The following is a 20051-nucleotide window of genomic DNA, read 5'->3' on the forward strand; positions in this document are numbered from 1 at the left end:
GAAATGGTTTGTCTTTGGCATAATCATGGCTGGGCAATGGGGTGAAAAATTATCAAAATTATCATAATATAAGTACTAATACTTCAACTAACAATACATCAAGTCGAAAACGAATTTCTAAGTCTGAGATTATTTAGGTATGTCCGAATTGCTGAAGAAAATCTGAAAAAAATGTTATTGAAAAATTTTCGATATCAAATCGTATCGGAGAATCAAAGAAGAGGTTACAAGATTACTGGCGTTTGTAAATCTAATTCAAATATAGGACAACGATACGTGCTAAGGGTTCGAACGTTATAATCAAATTTCTCTATGATTATCTATGTAATAATTATTGACTATGACAAAAAATTTTTTTATGAAGGTCAGTACAACGAGAGGCGTTCCAAGTACGAGTACAAATTTGAAGGAAGCTCTGTGCGAAAAAATTCCGGTTCATTATGATCTCCTTCGAAATTTTCGAAAAGAGCACGGTCAGTCTGTGATCAGTCGTATTACTGTGGATAATGTATACAATGGTCTTCAAGGTGTCAATACAATGGTCAGAGAAACGTCTGAAAATGATTCCAAGTATGGGGTAATGATGATTACATAGGCTATAAAAAAAAAACGCAAAAAAAAAAATTATATTCGTTAGATTCATATATACACATAAAGGATAGACATACTTATTAGATTAGGTACCGTGGATTAACTATCCCAGAGGTTTTAAACCTTCTTCCACGTCATGGAACATCTCCAAGTGTTGAAGCTGTTTTTTGGTTGCTACTAACCGGCGACGTACCTACTCAAGAACAAACACATTCGTTGATCAATGATTGGTCCTCTCGACGACAAAGAAGAAAGGAATGGTGGTCAGGACCAGGTGGTGGAATCATTGGTTCCGTTCTTAAAAATTTACCGGACAACGTGACACCATTGGGAAGACTCTCGATCGCTTTGACTGTCCTTCAAACAGATAATCATACTAAAAAGGCTCTTGAGAACGGAGCTCTGAATCATACTCATTGGGAGGTAACAGAAAAAAAGACGATTGTCTATTTTTAATAAAAATATAATTTCTTTTTCAAAGGTAAATTATTTTGCTTTGAAAGTTTAACACGTTAGTTTTAACGAGTATTCGTTTTGTTATGAATATCAAATGTAAGAATTCTTGTAAAACGATGTAAGACTTCTTCTAAATACTTTCTCTTTTATTTCTAAGCATATTTACGAGGACAGTATGGAACTATTAGCAGCGTTACCAGCCATCGTTGGCCTCGTTGGCAAAGGTCGAGAGTTGAGAAACGTGACGGAAGGAGGTGACTGGATAGATTTTCTTTTAGAATGTTTGAGCAATACTTCGGAGGATTTAAAAGGCAGGACAACCTCTATTGGAGATTTTCTTCGTTTATACGTCAGTTTAAATGCGTATGTTTGTAATTAATTACTTTAGTAACATCACTTATATATATATGCAATAGATGTATTCGTCCATCTATCGACAATCTAACTTATCGACAGTCTAACTTATCGACACTATTATTCGATGATAAAATGAAAAGATTATCATAATTTTAGTTTATATATTTTCATGCTAGATGGCTACGATACTTCCTATTAAAAATATATTATTATCATGGGAAAATTTTTTACCGACAATTATATAAAAAAAAATTTTTAATTTAGCGATGAAGATGGTGGTGTACCTGGTGTCCATATAACACAAATTTCGGGAGCTTCGTACTTAGATATTAGTCAAGCATTAGCTTCAGGCGTTTTGGTTTATGAAAATGAACCAGTTACAGGAACATTGTCTCAAGTAAATCAAAAAACAGACATAATTATATATTATTTAACATAATATATAATTACAAATGATTGAACACTTCATCTTTTTATATCATTATAGTACATGGAATTTCAAAAAAAAGTAAAAAGCGTTTTGGGTACTAAACCTAAAGAAGAAACATTGAAAGATTTTTTGACGTCTTTCATTGAAGAAAATAAATTGATTGGACATAAGGAAACTCGATTCCTCGATTCACGTTACACGGCACTTTTAAATCATGTTAAAACATATTTACCTGGTGATGAAGAAGTAAAGGCGAGTGATCGATATATATGCATAAAGGAATATTTCATAATTAATAAAATCATTATTAACAATTAATTGAAAATTTTTTATTTAATTTAGCTTTCTCAAGATATTACGCGAGTTCTGGCATTTCTGATGAAAAATACGAAAAACAAAAATGTTTTTCCAGAACAAAACAGCATAGCTGCTCCAATGTTTCAGGTAATATTGAAATTCAAGAAATTTCTTGTTTGTTATTACTTGAATTATGACGTAATAACAGCTGTATTTACTTAAAGTTCTATGGACTGAAAGATATGAAATTCAATCAAGTATTGCTCTGTATGTCTCGAGCATTGGGAGCAACCGCTTCGATCATTTGGACTAGAGCGATCAACGCACCAGTCGAACAACCAAAATCAAATAGCACATATACGTATTTTTATTCGCTTCGAGATATTCGTAACAAAATAAAAAAAAGGACTCGAGTTAAACATTTAACAAAATTCACTTCGTAGTAATTAATGATATATAACAAATGAGTTACATTGAGTTTAGTAGAAAAGAACAAAATTGTATATATTTATGAAACATAATCGTTATACACATATATGCACGTAAGTATACATTTTTGTGGTCAAAAAAATAATAATTCAATGTATTTTGATAATGAAATAAAACAAAAGCTTCGTATATGTTCGTATTTGTTTGAAATCATTATTACAATATGGCGGCTCCCGCCAAAGAAACTTCATAATTCCACAGGCGCTTCGTTTATTACGTGCAAGTTGTGTACTTGTGATCACAGCAAAATAACAATCTGTTGAAACTGTAAAATTCAGTGATAAAACTCGATTCGTTTCAAAACAACTATTATGGATTTAATTACGTATTATTTATCGTACGGTCTTTAGGATGCGCAAATGACGTGTTTGCGTGTTAAGAAAAATTTGAAGAGTTCATATTATCAGAGAAAGGAATATAACAAAATTCTCTGAAACTATAATTTATGGCAAAAAGAATGCCATTTAATTGTAAATACTTAGAAATTTTAATCTTTTTATTTATTATATAATATTTTGTTGTAAGGATTGGAGATTAAAAAAGTGTAAGAATTGATACAAAAATATGTTCTGCATTTGAATTTAAAATTTAAATTCTTATCTTCATTTTTCTAATGCAATTTTAAAAAATATTTTATTAGAGATATATGATGGCAGAAACAGAAAGAATAGAAATATCAGAAAGCAGAATCAATATGCATGAAGTAAATACAAATGAGATAAGGCCAGTGTCAAGTTTATTTATGACTCATTCGTTAAATTCAACAACATCTGGATTTATAACTAATACTCGGATGTTTAATTTTGGTACAAGAACAACCCAACATTCCAGAGTTTTGGCTAACTTATCATCTACTTTTCGAGAAATTAGACCTTTCATAGAACGAACACGTACTGTACGTTATACATAAGAAAAATATACTATATTTTAATACAACTAAGGATACTTCATTATTTAATTAATTTGATTTTTTGTAGAATCCTGGTATTGCATTAAGCTCTCTCTTAAATCTTCAAAGGCTTCAGAATCAATCAAGAACAGTTCTTCCCTCTACAGATAGCTATGTAATTAATGTTGACGATCAAACAACAAGCAATGTAAGCATGCACAATCAACCTGCACATGATCATCATAATCATCGTACTACAACAACAGATAATTTTTTAAATAATATACGTGAGGCAGCAAATGAAGTGGCAGCAGAAACACATGATAATAATGGGGATGAAAATGCTCAAAATAGACTCGAAAGAAGTCCAGAAGCAATAGAATTACTACGTCTATTGCAAAGATATGTTCCCTATATTTTAATCCTTTTAGTTAAAGGCATTTATGATCACCGAGCAGGGATACTAAATTTTATAGTATTGCTTAGTACTTTCATATGTGCCAATAATGATCTTAAACATGAAATTGCCAAACAACAAAACAGAAGCTGGACATCTTTATTGTCAATTATGTGCTTCATAGCAGGCTGTTTTCTCTTCTTAAATGTTATGTTTGAAATACATATATTTACAACTCAACCTCTTTCAATCTCAGAACTTTTGTGGTCAGTAGTTGTAACAGATTTTGTTCTAAAATTGATCACTATTGTTTTTAAAGTGATCTTAACTTGTTTACCTGTAAGACTGTTGGCATTTCACAAACGTGTAAGTACTTCATTTTTGTATTTATAAAAGTTTTTTTATATATATTATAAAATTTTTAAAACAATATATAAAACAAAAAATTATTAATAATCAATATTTATGTAGGGAAAATTTTATGTGATGGTAGAGGCTACATCTCAACTTTGTCGTTGTGTTGCACCAATTCAACCATGGACATATTACTTGACTGAAACATATCAAGGTCCAGAAAGAATAGTAGGAATTTTCTTATCTGCAGTATATACCATCAGTAAAGGAAATGATTTATTATCATGTGTAACATTGTTCATTAAAACATTATTGAAGTTAGTGCACAATATGGTATGTTAATTTTGGACATTAGTAATTTTATTAAGTCAAATTTTATAATTTTATATTTCTCTTAGAGCTTAGGAGAAAGTCCATCTGTAGAGCAACTATTAGATGCTGGTGGCATATGTGCAATATGTCATGAAGAATATAATTCACCTATCAGGCTCAATTGTCAACATATTTTCTGTGAAGTTTGTGTATTAACATGGCTAACTAGGGGAAGATCATGTCCATTATGTCGTGCACCAATTGCAGATGATGCAATTTACCATGATGGTCATACAACATTGTTTGTTCAATTGTATTGAATATATATATGTGTGTGTATATATGTATATGTGTGTGTGTGTATGTGTGTATACACACACACACACACATCTATTGCAAGATCAGATTTATCAAATTTTTTCTGAAGAAGGTATAGACGAAATAGTTGATTTATTTTTTTATCAATTGAATTCTTGCATGTCTTAAAAAATATATATTTTACAAGCATCATAGTTTAGCTATACATTTTTATTATTATATTAATTATTCATGTAAAATATTATGCACATAAAATTCATAGTAATAAGTTCGTAAAAAATTTATACTACAAATTATTAGTAATTATAACAGTAAATACATAAGATTTTTTGAAATAATACGTATGTTAAAAATATATAAACATATATTTATTTTAATACAAAAATTTCATTAATTCAATTCTAACAATAGTCTTATGTTTATAAATTCAAAATATCGATACATCGATCGATGATCAAAATCAAACACCATCTAGTAGTAAAATATGTGAACTACGCTAACTCTATAAGTGGCTGCCGACGTCATTGATGAAATTTAATTCAGATGAAAAAATATCACGAATATATAATTTTTCTTTATTAAAGTATAGTGCAGACAAGTAATTATTTTATAACTTTATTATGAACTACAAGATTTGTCCAAACATTATGTTTTAAAATATCTTAGATCGTAAGCTGTTTCTGAGACGTTACAAAACAGATATAATAATAGAGATTTAATAATATAGGATACTGACGTTCACAATAACTTAATAATTATTTAAAAAGCATAACTTTTATTATATATAAAAATAATTCACAAAATGTTTCCTTTTAATCGTGCTTGAAAGTAATCTCCATCTCCTTTGGTTGCTTGTCTGTTTATTTCCTTATGACGTTCTCGGCTAACAATCTCTTCTATTACCTCACCATCTCCTTTAATTAGTCTAAAAAATGATTATTATAATGGTATGAAAAAATCATGTATGTGCACTGTCATGTATACATGTGATTACCTATATCTTCCTGTTTCCTCATCATATACCCTACGTATTATACTTTGTTTTTTTTCCCATTCTTCTTTTGTAATAGGAGCCATTAGTTTGGCTCTCTCTGACATTTCTGGTGAAATTTCTGTAACAGTATCCTTGGATTTTTCTGAAGTCCGTTTTTTACTCTCAATAGCCGATGACTTTTTTAACTTCTTCTTTGAATTTTTTTTTAACTTCCTCTTCTTTCTATGTTTTTTTACATTTTTTTTAACTCTCTTAGCCTTCTTCTTCTGTTTTTTACGTTTTCTTTCATCTTCAGAAGAATCAGAACTGCTGCTACTACTAGTGCTGCTGCTACTGCTACTACTACTACTACTGGTACTGCTACTACTGCTACTACCACTGCTAGTACTACTTGTACTGGAAGAACTTGAAGAAGAGGAAGATCTTTTTTTTCTCTTTTTTTGAGTACGATGATCAGGCTTTCCCTCCAAACAATCAGCTTTTCTTTTCTCTCTAGTTTTTGTATGTGAAGGATCTATATTGGTTTTTATATTCTGTATTTTATCTACTTTTAATGAACATTTCTCCTGTTTTGAACTACTATCTCTAGAATTACTTTCTCTCACAAATTGATTAGATGCATCCTTGTTCGAATTTCTGTGATAATCAATATTTTGATCTTGATTATTTCGTGATCTATTGTAATTAGGTACTCTATTATTATAATGTGTATAATAATTTCTTCCTTCATTATTGCGTCTGTAGTATTGATAATTATTATACGGTATTCTTCTATTTCTATTATAAAATCTTCCATATTTATATGATCCTCTTATACTTGTGTTACCACGTTCCCTGAAATTATGTGAGGGCACATTGTAATTTCTTGAACCTTTATAATTGTTTACAGACCTGTCCATTCTTTGTGGTATAATTCCATTCTTATATTCTTTAAATGTACGATCATCATCTTTTTTCTTTTTCCTAGTTTTTTGCAATTTAATATCATGGCTGGAAGTACTGGAAGAACTGGAACTACTGGAACTACTTCTATGTCTTGACTTTTTTCTTTTATCCTTACTACATGCACTTCTTTTCTTTAACTTGCTGTCAGATCCATCGCTATGGGTAGCCTGAGTTTGTTCTTTCATTTTCTGTCGTTTGCTTCTAGAGCTTCTCTCGCACTTAGTTTCGTTACTTTCTTTGCCACTCATAGTCAGTTTGTAGAGATGAATATATGAATATCTAATTCCTTACAAATCATATGTTCCTGTTTACAATCGTTATAATATATTTCTCATAATATTATCATAAAAAAATTATATTTATCCTGCCTCCATATTCACATTCATCTATGAAATTTTTACAAACTATCTTTATTGTGTTATTTCGTATAAGTAATTGTTTAATAAATTTATAACGTTATATATAGAATTGAGATATATATTATAACAGAATATTCAGTTAATTATAATTAATTTTTAATCACACTCTCACCCTTTATTCGTACCGATCGTTAACCTCTCTTACTAATCATCAAAGTTAATTACTCCATAGAATAAGACTTTTACGTAAAATGAGGCAGTCGAATGATTGGATTATTTAACTATTTCTATATGGAGGCAACAAGAAAAGTTCAACCGACCTCATCGTTCTCAATTTCGAAAACTGAAGCGAGATTAAAGGCAACCCCTCATGTTTGTGTATACTGATAGTGGACCATCTATATTTTACTATAACAAGGGTTTTCATAAAAAAAAATTATTTTGCACAATGATAACATTAATCGATAATAAAAAAATTCTGTTTATTCAATATTTTTATGTATATTTGAATACCCCTTAATGCTTGTAAAAAGATCTTTAAATAAAATGTTTAATAAAAAATAAAGTAAAAAGTAAAAATCTGTCAACTCTTTTAAATTAAACAATCATTTGTTTACAATTTTTTTTTTTTTTAATTACTATATCGATCAATATCAAGAATGTATGCGCTCTAAATTTGAAGGTTGATTAAAAAATTATATTTTACAAATTTTATGTAAAAGAATTAAAAATACAAAATGAAAGAAATTACATGTCAACATATAAAAAAATATAATTCTCAATAAAAATGACGTCGACATCACCAAGATGTTTCTGTAAGGACAAAGTCAGTTTATTTCTTGTAATAACAATTATTGTTATTATTTAAGAGAATAATGAAATATTTATATACGAATGTTTATTATATTTCTCTTAAAAAGGAGATAATTCATTCTAACTAAAAAGTTCATATAAAATATAGGTGAAAGGAAAATTTGTCGATCTCGATATAGCACCGTCTCTCGAATTACAAAAAATCGTTGAAACACTTAGTGCTCCTGGAAAAGGTTTATTAGCTAGTGACGAATCACCTACGAGTTTAAACGATAGATTTGCAGAAATTGGAATAGAAAATACAGAAAATACCCGACGAGATTATCGACAGATGTTATTCTCTGCTAATAAGGTAAATCATTCGATAAATGTTAGTTGGCTAGTAAAAATACAAAAATCTTATCGATAAAAACAATTCTTACAATTTCAGTGCGAATTAATGAAATACATAAGCGGTGTTATCTTACATAATGAAACACTTTATCAAAAAACAACCGATGGCGTCAATTTCGCCGAGTTTCTTCAACAGAGAAATATCGTACCAGGTATTAAAGTTGACAAAGGTCTGATTAACCTTTCTGGTACAGAAAATGAGTCGATGACAGAAGGCTTGGATAATTTAAAGGAAAAATGTATGCAATACAAACGAGAAGGTTGTCACTTTACCAAGTGGAGATGCGTTTATTCAATTTCAGAGACGAAACCGAGTCAATTGCTTATGTCGATAAATGCGAGCACGCTTGCAAGGTGAGCCGCCATTATCTCGAACATATATAATGAATATATAGACTCATATGTAACAGATTTTTTATTGGATTAGGTATGCAACTATATGTCAAAGTGCTCGTTTGGTACCAATAGTGGAACCAGAAATATTATCTGTTGGAGAACATAACATAGAAAAAGCTTTACAAATTCATGAAGAAGTATTGTCCATTGTGTTTAGAGCTTTAAACGAACACAGAGTTTATCTGGAAGGTATGATTCTTAAGCCTGCAATGGTATTACCGGGTGTTAGAAGTCCAAACTACACGCCGCAAGTGAGTAGATACATATAAATAAAATGGCGCCATTTTTGAATTATTAACTGATAGATTTTAAATATATACTCATTTATTTTTAGATCGTAGCTGATTACACTTTGAAAGCGTTACAAAGGACGGTGCCTCCGGCCGTACCAACGATTTTATTTTTAAGCGGTGGACAAACCGACGAAGATGCGATATTAAATTTGAACGCGATAAATACGTCTGAAGGAAAAAAACCATGGACTTTGAGTTTCTGTTATGGTCGCTGCTTACAAGTACGTATTATAATATAAAATCATATTTAGGATCTTATGATAATGTTTCAATATCTAATTTAACAAAGAACGAAGCTATGAAAATTTGGAGAGGAAATGCAGCGAACGTAGAAGCAGCTCAATCAGTATTTCTGAAAAAGGCCAAGTTATGCTCCGATGCATCACTTGGAAAAGTCAACGTAGAAAAAATGAATATAGAAAATATTTAATATTTACGAATAATCAAAGATGATTATATTGACGAAATTGAAAGACCGATTAAATTAAACGATTAGGCGAGTGCAATTTTATCATTTTATTTTTCCTACAGTATAATCAAAAATGTATTATATTTATCTATTAAACAAGAAAAACAGTGAACGGTTATCGGAATGACCTGCCTTTTGATACGAAATCTGGACTCATTAACGTAAAAAATTAGAATAAAAATATTGCGTGTTTAGGTTCTCAACGTGAATGTACGTCACTTTATACGTTGAAATCTACGAGGATATACATAAGAAATCTTGCATAAGAGTACATTAGCTTTAACAGTGAAAAAAATGTATAAAACTTCAAGCTAGAATGTCGAAAGAAGGTGCCCTTGGTTGACCTCTAAAGCGAAGGTTCTCAATCAAACGTAAATGCGTACATGCATGATTCGTTCGGATATATGCTACGTGCCAGCTGAATCGTATTACACATAACGGACTACATATTACTCTTTTACTGGTCAATGTGTCGTCACTTCCACGGAATTCCACCAATGAACGCTTACTAGTGTTCTCTCGAATGAAACCTATTACCACGTGGTGCAATCCAGTGACGTAGCAATCTGGAATTTCAAAAGAATGTGGTCATTCTTTTTCATTGAAAACGAACAACAAATTTATCAAAAATATATAATGTAGATTTATTTTAAACATTTATTTCATATATAGCTTTCAAAAGTTACACTTCCGCATACTATTATCATACTCTTTAATCTCTTTTTTTAAACAAAGATTTCAGGTTGAGCACCACGAAACATCGTGCATTCTCACGCATGCGCTAGTAACGTTCATGTAGAGACTTTGAAACCGCCGTGCACCTTTGCTTTCCTCAGTTGTTCTCGAATCCCCAGTTGAGGATAACGTGCGTGTACGTTTTCAATAGCGACAGTCAAATCCATCTCAATAATAGGTAAGTTGAATTCGTGTTTTAATTGCTGAATGAACGTTTATCACTGCCGAGAAATCAATATCTACGATTTAATGAGAATGAATGACGATTTTGAAATTCGTTTGCGGAAAAAGAAAAAAATAATGGCTAACATTGAGGATTCTACGAAGATTTGACCTTGACTGACATTCGGCCGACACCCAATTTTTTCGTATTCTTTAACTCTGATAAAAATATCAATATTAATAAGAATATCTTTTTGTGTTCTAACATCGATCCAACGTTAATTCTCAAATTTTTTTTTCTCCTACGTATATAAGTAAATAGATATTGTAATGTCAAAATGATACATTAGGATCGTACGATCAATACATTTTTATAGAAATAATCGTATAACATGCATTATTCTCGGGGCCGTGTAATAATTACACAATTATTATCTCTTGTAATACTGTCATGTGAAAACTAACCTACATTCGAGACGAAATAAGTAAATCGACAATCTTTACTCTTTGGATAATCGATCTTAAAGCTTAAAATAATAAGAAATACGTAGTAAGTCGATCTATAGTAGTTCTTAGAATGGTACAATATATATATATGAACCTTTATTTAAATGCAATAAATGATATTTGACGAATAGTGAAACTTAGCCAAGAAGGAAAACGTTAAGTGATGCCAACTTTCCTGTTCGATATAGTATCAATTCATTTTATAGATAATATCATTCTGTAATCACATTATAAAAGTAATAAACAATTGTTGCAATAGGATTTAAAGTAGGAATGGTTTATGCAAGTGCAAGCACGTTTAACTCACGTGTGACGTATGACTCATGAACGTGTGATCTTCAGTACTCTTACGATCTACGTCTTTTTTTATCTCGTTTATATACATAAAGTATGAAAAATGTTCACGTTTAGTAATATATCTAATATACTCTTTTTATGGTTATTGAGAGTAATTGTTTCGATTTATATCAATAGATCTTGATCAGTATCAAGTGGACCACATTCTGCCCATGTTCATGGTTAATAAGTTTATTCATCATTTTAAATTCGTATCAAGAAAGTCTCGTTAATTATTTCACATTTTTCAATTTCGATATATAATTATTTAAATACAAAATAAATTCATAAATAATTACGTAAGCAATAAATACTATCGTACATTACAATAAATTAAAAATCATAATTTCAATGCTTTTAGATATTGATGATATAATAATATAGATAATGAAATATATACATAGAGCTATCAATTCAACGGATAGATCCAAACCAAACAAGTGAAGAGGTCACTTAATACGCGCATAAAATAATGACTCCACGTGTGTTGCATTTGAGACTCATCAAAGGCTCACATGCATTTTGAATTTCGTCATTTGAAACATTGTCGAAACAACTGTTAATATAAGCGATTTGGGCTTTCATTCCGATCGAATTATTTTTTTTTTTTCTTTTTATTCAACGTATTTTTTTCTCTTTTCAACCATATATTCCGTTAGTTTTTTTTTGTTTTTTATTTTATTTTATTTTATTTTTATACCAGTATTTATATTTATACAAATCAATCAGCTACGAAACAATACTGATAAGATATAATAAGTATGCTGTTTTCTGCATTGTCGACTTTCCTATTGATTATTTGGTCAACGACCAGAGGGCAGTGGAATATTCTGCTCTAAATATTTTCAACTATGTAGTTTCTAATCTACAATCTCATTTTTAACCACGATCTTAATAATTTTTATTTTTAAACGTATCTAATTCATTAAGATAAATATAAAAATGCAGTAATATTAATCATTGTTTTTAATGTTCATCATTTGAGAGAGAGACATTGAACTTCTCTTTCGATTATATCATCATGACCGTGAACTTTACTCACCGAGTAACTTATGTAAAATGAATGCAAAACATCATTAAACAATTTCGACTACAAAAATTAATTATTTTCGTAATATAACATAAATAAGACGCATTGTTATTTTATTATAGATGCAATTTATTTTTTTTATTTTTTTTAAATTTCGTGGATTTTTTATTGATTACGAATGTTCCTGTTGCGCAAGTGACTTTTTCAGCTGTCGGTAATACTCGACGATCTTGTATTATCGAACACGAACTTTACATTCTTCTGTACATAAAACATATGGATGGTAAATAATAAAATATCGAATAATAAAATCACGTTTTAGATTAAATGGTTTTGCTTAAATTTGAAAAATTTATATTATTATCCATTACAACACAAACACCAACATGCATCAAGTTATATATATATCTTCGTACAAAATTTATTTATAGATTTCATAGAATTTCTCTTCGAGTTCAGTATGATCTTCGGTAACATATTATACTCTTTTTGAATATATGTATTTGTTTGTTCAAACGATTACGAAATTAGTTTAGAAACTCGCTAACTTACTAACACTATTTTTATACAAAGTTCATGATGAAATAATCCAAAAAACAGAAACGTATAAGATTTATAATTGTTATTATAGATAACAGCTGTGGATTCGTTTATGTACAAACGTAAAAGTAAACGACCGTAATTTAATATTTTTTGTTTTTATCATTTAAATTGCATATCTCATGTGAGAGCAATTAACCAAGGACAAACAGGTTTTTGTGTTGTGCCACAATGAATTCGAGTGTCGAAGTTTACATAAGATTACGTATACTATGCACCGATTATCTACAAATGTCGATTTTATATCTACGAAAATAATTCCGAATAAATTTTGTATAGGTATTATTTTCGTTTTTAGAATATATGTATTTTGAATTACATGTATGTATCTTGAAATTACAGTTCTATAATTCACAAAATATTTATCTATCATAACCGATGAAAAAGACAATACGGTGATCAATAATCCTTACTACCATCCTAAAAAATATAAATTTATATATGTCTTATTTAAACTCATAGAGTAATATCCTAACATAACTCTTACTTAATTTATGAGAAAGATAACGCTCGTTAAAGAATGTTTCTCCTGGGAGAACATATACTTTCTCCATCTATTTCGTTATTCGGCAAGAACTTTGCAACAGCAAGTAAGCCAGGGAGACAGGTATCCTCGGGTCATGAATTCAGGACACGCAGGGGGAATCATATACCCCACTCCCACTTTATAATGCGCGCATGCGCATGTAAAGAACGTCTGCGCGTGCTGCATTGCGGCTTGTAGAACGCCAACCAACCCCTTTCTCTTTCTCTCACATACATATAAACATATACACAAGGATAGAGAGACGCACATTTACACATTTTCCGTCGACCCTTTCTGAAAGCTGCCTTGCGGTGGACACACCGCACTGCAGCCAGGTTTGCCGGCGTAGCGTCGCCATACCCCCTTCGGCGCGTTCATCCCCTTCCTCCATCAAGCCATCGCGAATAGGGGGTGCAAGCGAAGCCAGAGCCCCGCGAACGGTCAGTCGGTGACTCGCGCTCGTTACAAACGCGAGTGCGTGATTATCCGCCTTCTTTTCCCCTTCATTCTTCCTGATCCCTTCGTCTCTTTTCCTTTCTATCTATCTCTATTTCTATCTCTTTCTCTTTCTGATACGAATCTTTCCATCTCTTCTATTTTTCCCATTTCATTTTTTTTCTCTTTCTTTCTCATCGAATCATCGAGAGAAGGGATGTAGTCGTCACATTAGTTATAGGACGACCCTCGGTCGGCCCATACGGGTCGACCGATCGCGTCCCTTTCTATTCTTTTTTTCTTTTCTTTTCACTATTCTTTGCCCTTTCTCATTCTATTCTTCTCTTTCCTATGCCATTATTATTTCGTGAATTATTCTTTTTTTTTTTTGACAAAATTACGTGGAAAGAGCACTATATTACGAAGAGAAAGAACGTCGTCATGTCGAACGAAGTAATATCAAGGAGAATGTTTCTTCCATTGGTGTAACATGCTATTTGTTATTTATCGCTTTGATCTCTTGTTATAATTATAATTACTGTTATTATCTCTGTGATTTTAATTATCGTTGCTCTCTATATCTTTCTCTCTCCTCTTCTCTTTATATACAAATATATAAATATATATAAATATAAATATATATATATATATAATCTCTCTTTGAGATTGTTAACACATATGATTGTAACACAATTATTACCGTTAATTATATTCTTATTATTAATACCGTCGATATTCGTGATGTATGCGAATGTGTGTACGTGCGCGCGCGTCACCCCGTCGATGAGGACGACGCCGCAAGGGCTTATTTACGGTCATTGGACCTAGACCGAACGTAATGACGATGGGACACGAAGGTAAGGGGTGACGATAGTCTGCTATCATTTTTAGAAAAATCTCCCGCACGTTCTTATCCAGTTAATTATAATACCTCGGATCGATATTTTTTGTAGACCGTATGATTTATTATAGTCGACTTATTTACTCGATAACCCTTTTTTTTGTTTACACGATCATTATCTTAATAAACAACAAGATATTAATTTTACTTGTGTTTTTCTTTGCACAACGTTCGATTGTCATATTGTTTTTGTATTGGTTGCATATAAGCTCACAAAGTTTATTTGGATCAAAATTATTTTTAATTTTTATTTTTCGAGTCAAGCTCGTTCTTTGTAGTTTTATTACATACTTCGATAAGTAATCGTATAGATTTAACGTTGACTAATGATAATTCCCTTTTTATGGCGTAATTTTATAATTCGATTAACTAACTATTGGGATCTGATAATCGTAGAATATTTAATAATATCACATTGGAAAGACTATATATATATCTAGGTACACGTAAAGGTAGATAGATAGATGAGATTTATTAAATGATATTATTTATTTAATGATTGTAAAATGAAATTATTTGAAATCGAAAAATTATTATATTATCTGTCGTATTATTTATCTAATTTATATAAGGGTAATAAAATTGCTTCCCTCGAAGCTATTTACCGATTTCTAATCCTAGCGAAAGCCCATACAGCTCGTTGCTTTTTTAATCGTCTCTCCTTTTGATGTCGTTTTATCGATAAGCTCTTCAGTACGTCACTTTCAGCTATGACGTCATACGCAGATCACATGAATAGGAATTGTAGGTAAACGTCTGAATCTGAAACGAGTATGTTCCTCTTTTTCTCCCTCTTAAAATGCCGATGCCGCACTGTCTCTAACAACATCGAGCAACATTTTCGCTCGATAATAATTATCAAGTTTCGAAGTTTCTCTCTTCCGAATTTTCACGAACTTACTTGATAAGTTCGATTGTACACGTTTCTACTAAGTCTGACATTATTTTTCTATGATGATAACTTTCAACGACAGTATTCAACCATCCGAATCGGATCGTTAATTTTAAGTTTGTAAAGTTATTTAAATGTAAATAAAACGTAGGTTTTGTTAGGCAAAAATATGCATAATTCAGGAAGATATCGAAGGGATCCCATAGAAATACTTTTTAATAGGAACCAATGGTTTCTGCGGTTAATGCTATAGGATCTTCAAGTTGGTCGTTCAACTACTTGTCATACAAGACATAAAATGATCTACTTGTTCTTTAGATAGGTTTAAATGCGATGAAATTGCTCCTGAATAATCTAACACGATTAATTTTTATCATTTAATTTAACTGGTAATAGAACTCGTATATTTATAAAGAGAAAAAAAGAACAAGTTAAAATAGTTCTATGAGATCCCCTTGATACGCTCCTGAAGTATGAGCCAAATCTTTTGGGACACTGTATATGTTTACGGGTCGTTGGATCGATGAAAAGAATTTCAAACGAAAACATAGTGGGTGTATATGTGTGTACGTGTGCGAGGACAATTTAATTATGCATCGTTAAGGACTTCCATTAGCAAATGATATTAATAACTATTCGAAGAGCTTTTCAGTGTGTAATAACACGAACAAAACAACAGTCCTTTAATTTTCTTCTTCAATATCTATTCTGTTTTTTTGATCTGGGAAGTTACATAAATAATGATTAATTTCCATTCGTAGAAAATGGTAGCCGAGAAATACAACAAGCTCGAACCCGAGCTGAAGGAAGAATTGAAAAGGATTGCCGAACAGATCGTTGCTCCTGGAAAAGGAATTCTCGCTGCTGACGAATCTACGACCACGATCGGTAAACGTCTAAAGGACATCAACGTTGAAAACAACGAGAACAATCGAAAAGCATACAGACAATTACTTTTCACTGCGGCAAAGGTACGCCATTATATTTTAGAAGGGTTAAGTAGTTATTTATATTTTCTTCTTCATCAACGATATTAGTCACGATGCGAGTCAATGAACGAACAATACGTATAATAATCCTTGTCACGTTGTTTCAATTTTAAATTATTTAAAATTCACGATCATTGTATTCACAATCGATGCTAAACGTTCACGTCCATTTGTAGTTCACATACGTATCCGTCGTCTATCGTCAATCAGTATCGATTGACGTTTTAATTAATTTCAACGGTTATTCGGACAAGTCGAAGAAACAAGAAAATAAATTTAGAATATCATTTTAGAATTTCATATAGTCAAGTCTTGAGTGCTTAATTAACTTTTTATATTTTTCTTCAATACCAAAAATCATTATTTTAATAGGACGTCATTGGACAACATATCTCCGGCGTGATTCTATTCCACGAGACATTATACCAGAAAGCTGACGACGGTACACCATTCGTCGAGCTTTTGAAACAACGTGGCATCCTTCCCGGTATCAAGGTCGACAAGGGTGTTGTACCACTCTTTGGTACCAACGATGAATGCACGACTCAGGGACTCGATGACCTCCAAGAACGTTGCGTCCAATATAAAAAGGATGGCTGCCACTTTGCCAAGTGGAGATGCGTTCTCAAGATCAAAAAGGATACGCCAAGCAAGCTCGCCATCTTAGAAAATGCGAATGTTCTCGCTCGTTATGCTTCGATCTGTCAGAGCGCAAGAATCGTACCGATCGTCGAACCCGAAATCCTTCCTGATGGTGATCACGATCTTGCTCGTTGCCAACAGGTCACGGAGGAGGTTCTCGCTGCCGTTTACAAGGTTAGAAAAATATTTATTCATTCATATATGTAAGAGTTAAATGGGACAATGTCGCAATAAAACATGCCAGCTGGATGATACAAGATCTTGCCAAATGGTGCAACAAATGGTCACTATTTTAAATCTTATTTCATACTAATATTTTATCGATTGATAAGGATTAACAGAGTTATCAAATCTTTTCTAAATTTTATTTGTTTAACGTAACTTTTAGGCATTGGCTGACCATCACGTCTATCTCGAGGGAACCCTCTTGAAACCGAACATGGTGACACCAGGTCAAAGTTGTCCGACGAAGGCAACACCCCAACAAATTGCAGGAGCGACTGTAACCGCATTATTGCGTACAGTTCCACCCGCAGTACCTGGCATCACCTTCTTGAGTGGTGGACAATCTGAAGAAGAAGCCTCCGTGAACTTGGACGCCATCAATAAGTTCCCAGCTAAAAAACCTTGGGCATTGACCTTTAGCTACGGTCGTGCTCTTCAAGCTTCCGTTCTCCGTGCCTGGGCTGGCAAAAATGATCAAGTGTCCGCGGGACAGAATGAACTTATCAAGAGGGCTAAGGTACCATCTCGTATAACTTTTTATCTTATGCTACTTTCTTTTTATAATATCTAATTTTTTAGTTGTAGAATCTTTCCAATCAATATGTCAGTCTGTTGTCTCTAATAGTATTTATTTATTTATTTATTTACTTACTTTGTCTATATTCTAAATTAGTTTGTGTAATGTTATGTTTTTTACTTTTTCTATCATACTCTTTAATATCTATACTATGTCTAACACAGCAAATTCTTTTATCTGTTGTTTGTTAGCTTTGTTTCTTCTTGCTATTTTATAGTTCTTAAAAATATTACTAATTTTATTGTTTATTGCTAATACTACGATTACAAAGTTTATCGTATCCAATGATATATCATTAATTTTTCTGTATAATAGAATAGTGGCTAATTCTTTGTTTGCACGTCCATGAATTGTGTGCTTATTTAGGCAAACGGTGCTGCTTGCCAAGGCAAATACGTTGCTGGCAGTATTTCTAGCAAAGCTGGTGACACTTCTCTGTACATCAAATCGCATGCATATTAAAATTGTCTTTCCTTATTCTATATGAGGCCGTTTATATACTACTATAACAGTGAGTACATAGTAATATAAAACTCGTATTGTAATTTTGGAATATACAACTAACGCTTATATTCCAAAAGTTATCAATTTCTTTACCAATAATCAAAATATCATCTATTTCTTTTTGCATTATTATAAAAAATACATTTTTTATCATTATTTCTTAACAGGCCAACAGCGAATCGGCACTTGGCAAATACGCGGGAGGTGTCACAGGAGCTGCCGGCGATGCTGCGCTCTTCGTAGCAAATCACGCGTACTAAAAGAAATATTCAGTTAATAATAGCTTAGATATTCAGTTCATCTGTCGAATACGATCATCGTCGATCATTCTTTTGAGAAACAGTATAAAAGAAAAGATCCATTTAACATTCTGGACAGAAGGGATAAAATAATAATAATAATAATAATAGTAATAATAATAATAATAAAGCAGAGATCAATAAAGAGAGAGAAAATCCAAAGGAGATCATCGTCGATGATTGTTGCGATCTTTTGCGATATTTTTCACGACGTTTACCTTCGATTTTACAAATCCACCGATAATTTCCTTCGCGATTAATGAAACTTGGTTATTTTAATCATCATCTTTTTACTCCGTAAGTTTCATAGAAGTAACCGTAACGCGTAATTTCATCGCAGAGATTTTTCAAATGTGATTGTGCGCAATAACGTTAAAGCGAAAGAAACGTTGAAAATATTATCGATCGTTCGTCAATAAAAAAATAAAAAAATAAAAGAAACGATGAATTTCTCTATCCACGATTTTCGTTCTGAACTTCGAAGGCGAGTATAATCGAGAAGAAGCATAAAAACACTTTGAAAATTATTAAGAAAACCAAAGAAAAAGAACAGAAAAATATGTAACAAACATACGTGCAAATTTAAGATGAAAAACAAATTAAACAAATTCGACGATGACGCGAATTATACATCTTACGCATAAACGCATACAAGTACGAATACACACTATATATTGTATTCTATAATATTATGATATATATACATATATATAAAAACAAAAAAAAAAGAAGAAATATATATATCTATATATCTATATACATAAATATATTATATTACCGTCAGTGTCGTTAAAATATTCTACGTGTGTAAAAAGAATTATGAAGTAAAAAAATCATATTAAATGTTGTTTGTTAGAAAATGAGTCCGTATTAAAAAAGCGTATTATTACGTCATTTACTTATATAATTATATATAATCTATAGATATTTAAAAAAACGTATTGAAAAACATACTCGTATGTCGATGTTATATTATTATCTAATGTTTTCATTGTAATCTAGGTCACCAAATACACTGTGGAGGGTATGAATGTTGTTCTTTACTTAAGTCAATTTAAAACCTATAAAAACTTTACTCGAAAAATGTTAAAAAATTTATCTCCTTAAATTAACAACAATAAAGATAAACAGCAAAACCT

General features: G+C 31.3%; 4 protein-coding genes across 13 annotated transcripts; 3 read left to right on the forward strand and 1 right to left on the reverse strand.

Annotated features, from left to right (window-relative positions):
* The first annotated feature begins 155 nt into the window (after positions 1-155).
* Positions 156-5251, forward strand: LOC127065097 (probable citrate synthase, mitochondrial). Of its 5 annotated transcripts, none has more exons than XM_050996996.1 (9): positions 156-285; positions 365-577; positions 676-1014; positions 1205-1410; positions 1669-1801; positions 1892-2086; positions 2177-2278; positions 2356-2673; positions 3261-3371. In XM_050996996.1, exons 1-8 carry the CDS (start codon positions 172-174, stop codon positions 2572-2574), a joined length of 1521 nt encoding a protein of 506 aa, XP_050852953.1. In that variant the 5' UTR covers positions 156-171; the 3' UTR covers positions 2575-2673; positions 3261-3371. The 5 variants fall into 5 exon arrangements, with proteins under 5 accessions (XP_050852953.1, XP_050852954.1, XP_050852955.1 ...); XM_050996997.1 differs by having other exon boundaries at positions 365-570; positions 681-1014; XM_050996998.1 differs by lacking the exons at positions 156-285; positions 365-577; positions 676-1014; ... (2 more) ...; positions 1892-2086; positions 2177-2278 and adding exons at positions 3598-4272; positions 4378-4593; positions 4659-5251 and having other exon boundaries at positions 2540-2673; positions 3261-3515.
* Positions 5252-5644: 393 nt separating this feature from the next.
* Positions 5645-8195, reverse strand: LOC127065100 (ADP-ribosylation factor-like protein 6-interacting protein 4). Of its 4 annotated transcripts, none has more exons than XM_050997007.1 (3): positions 7361-8195; positions 5885-7115; positions 5645-5815 (listed from the first exon to the last, which is right to left on the reverse strand). In XM_050997007.1, the coding sequence occupies exons 2-3, from the start codon at positions 7075-7077 to the stop codon at positions 5686-5688; spliced, it is 1323 nt and encodes a 440-aa protein (XP_050852964.1). In that variant the 5' UTR covers positions 7078-7115; positions 7361-8195; the 3' UTR covers positions 5645-5685. The 4 variants fall into 4 exon arrangements, with proteins under 4 accessions (XP_050852964.1, XP_050852963.1, XP_050852962.1 ...); XM_050997006.1 differs by having other exon boundaries at positions 5885-7133; XM_050997005.1 differs by having other exon boundaries at positions 5885-7215.
* LOC127065259 (uncharacterized) lies at positions 7976-10279 on the forward strand. Its single transcript, XM_050997352.1, has 6 exons — positions 7976-8014; positions 8150-8353; positions 8432-8748; positions 8822-9041; positions 9125-9304; positions 9373-10279. The coding sequence occupies exons 1-6, from the start codon at positions 7976-7978 to the stop codon at positions 9511-9513; spliced, it is 1101 nt and encodes a 366-aa protein (XP_050853309.1). The 3' UTR covers positions 9514-10279.
* Positions 10280-10303: 24 nt separating this feature from the next.
* LOC127065105 (fructose-bisphosphate aldolase) lies at positions 10304-19939 on the forward strand. 3 transcript variants are annotated; one of them, XM_050997018.1, is made up of 6 exons: positions 10304-10465; positions 16438-16647; positions 17038-17481; positions 17696-18049; positions 18476-18620; positions 18781-19939. In XM_050997018.1, exons 2-5 carry the CDS (start codon positions 16441-16443, stop codon positions 18569-18571), a joined length of 1101 nt encoding a protein of 366 aa, XP_050852975.1. In that variant the 5' UTR covers positions 10304-10465; positions 16438-16440; the 3' UTR covers positions 18572-18620; positions 18781-19939. The 3 variants fall into 3 exon arrangements, with proteins under 3 accessions (XP_050852975.1, XP_050852978.1, XP_050852977.1); XM_050997020.1 differs by lacking the exon at positions 10304-10465 and adding an exon at positions 13877-14740; XM_050997021.1 differs by lacking the exon at positions 18476-18620.
* Positions 19940-20051: the final 112 nt, after the last annotated feature.

The sequence above is a fragment of the Vespula vulgaris genome, chromosome 7 (assembly GCF_905475345.1).
Source record: "Vespula vulgaris chromosome 7, iyVesVulg1.1, whole genome shotgun sequence".
NCBI lineage: Eukaryota > Metazoa > Arthropoda > Insecta > Hymenoptera > Vespidae > Vespula > Vespula vulgaris.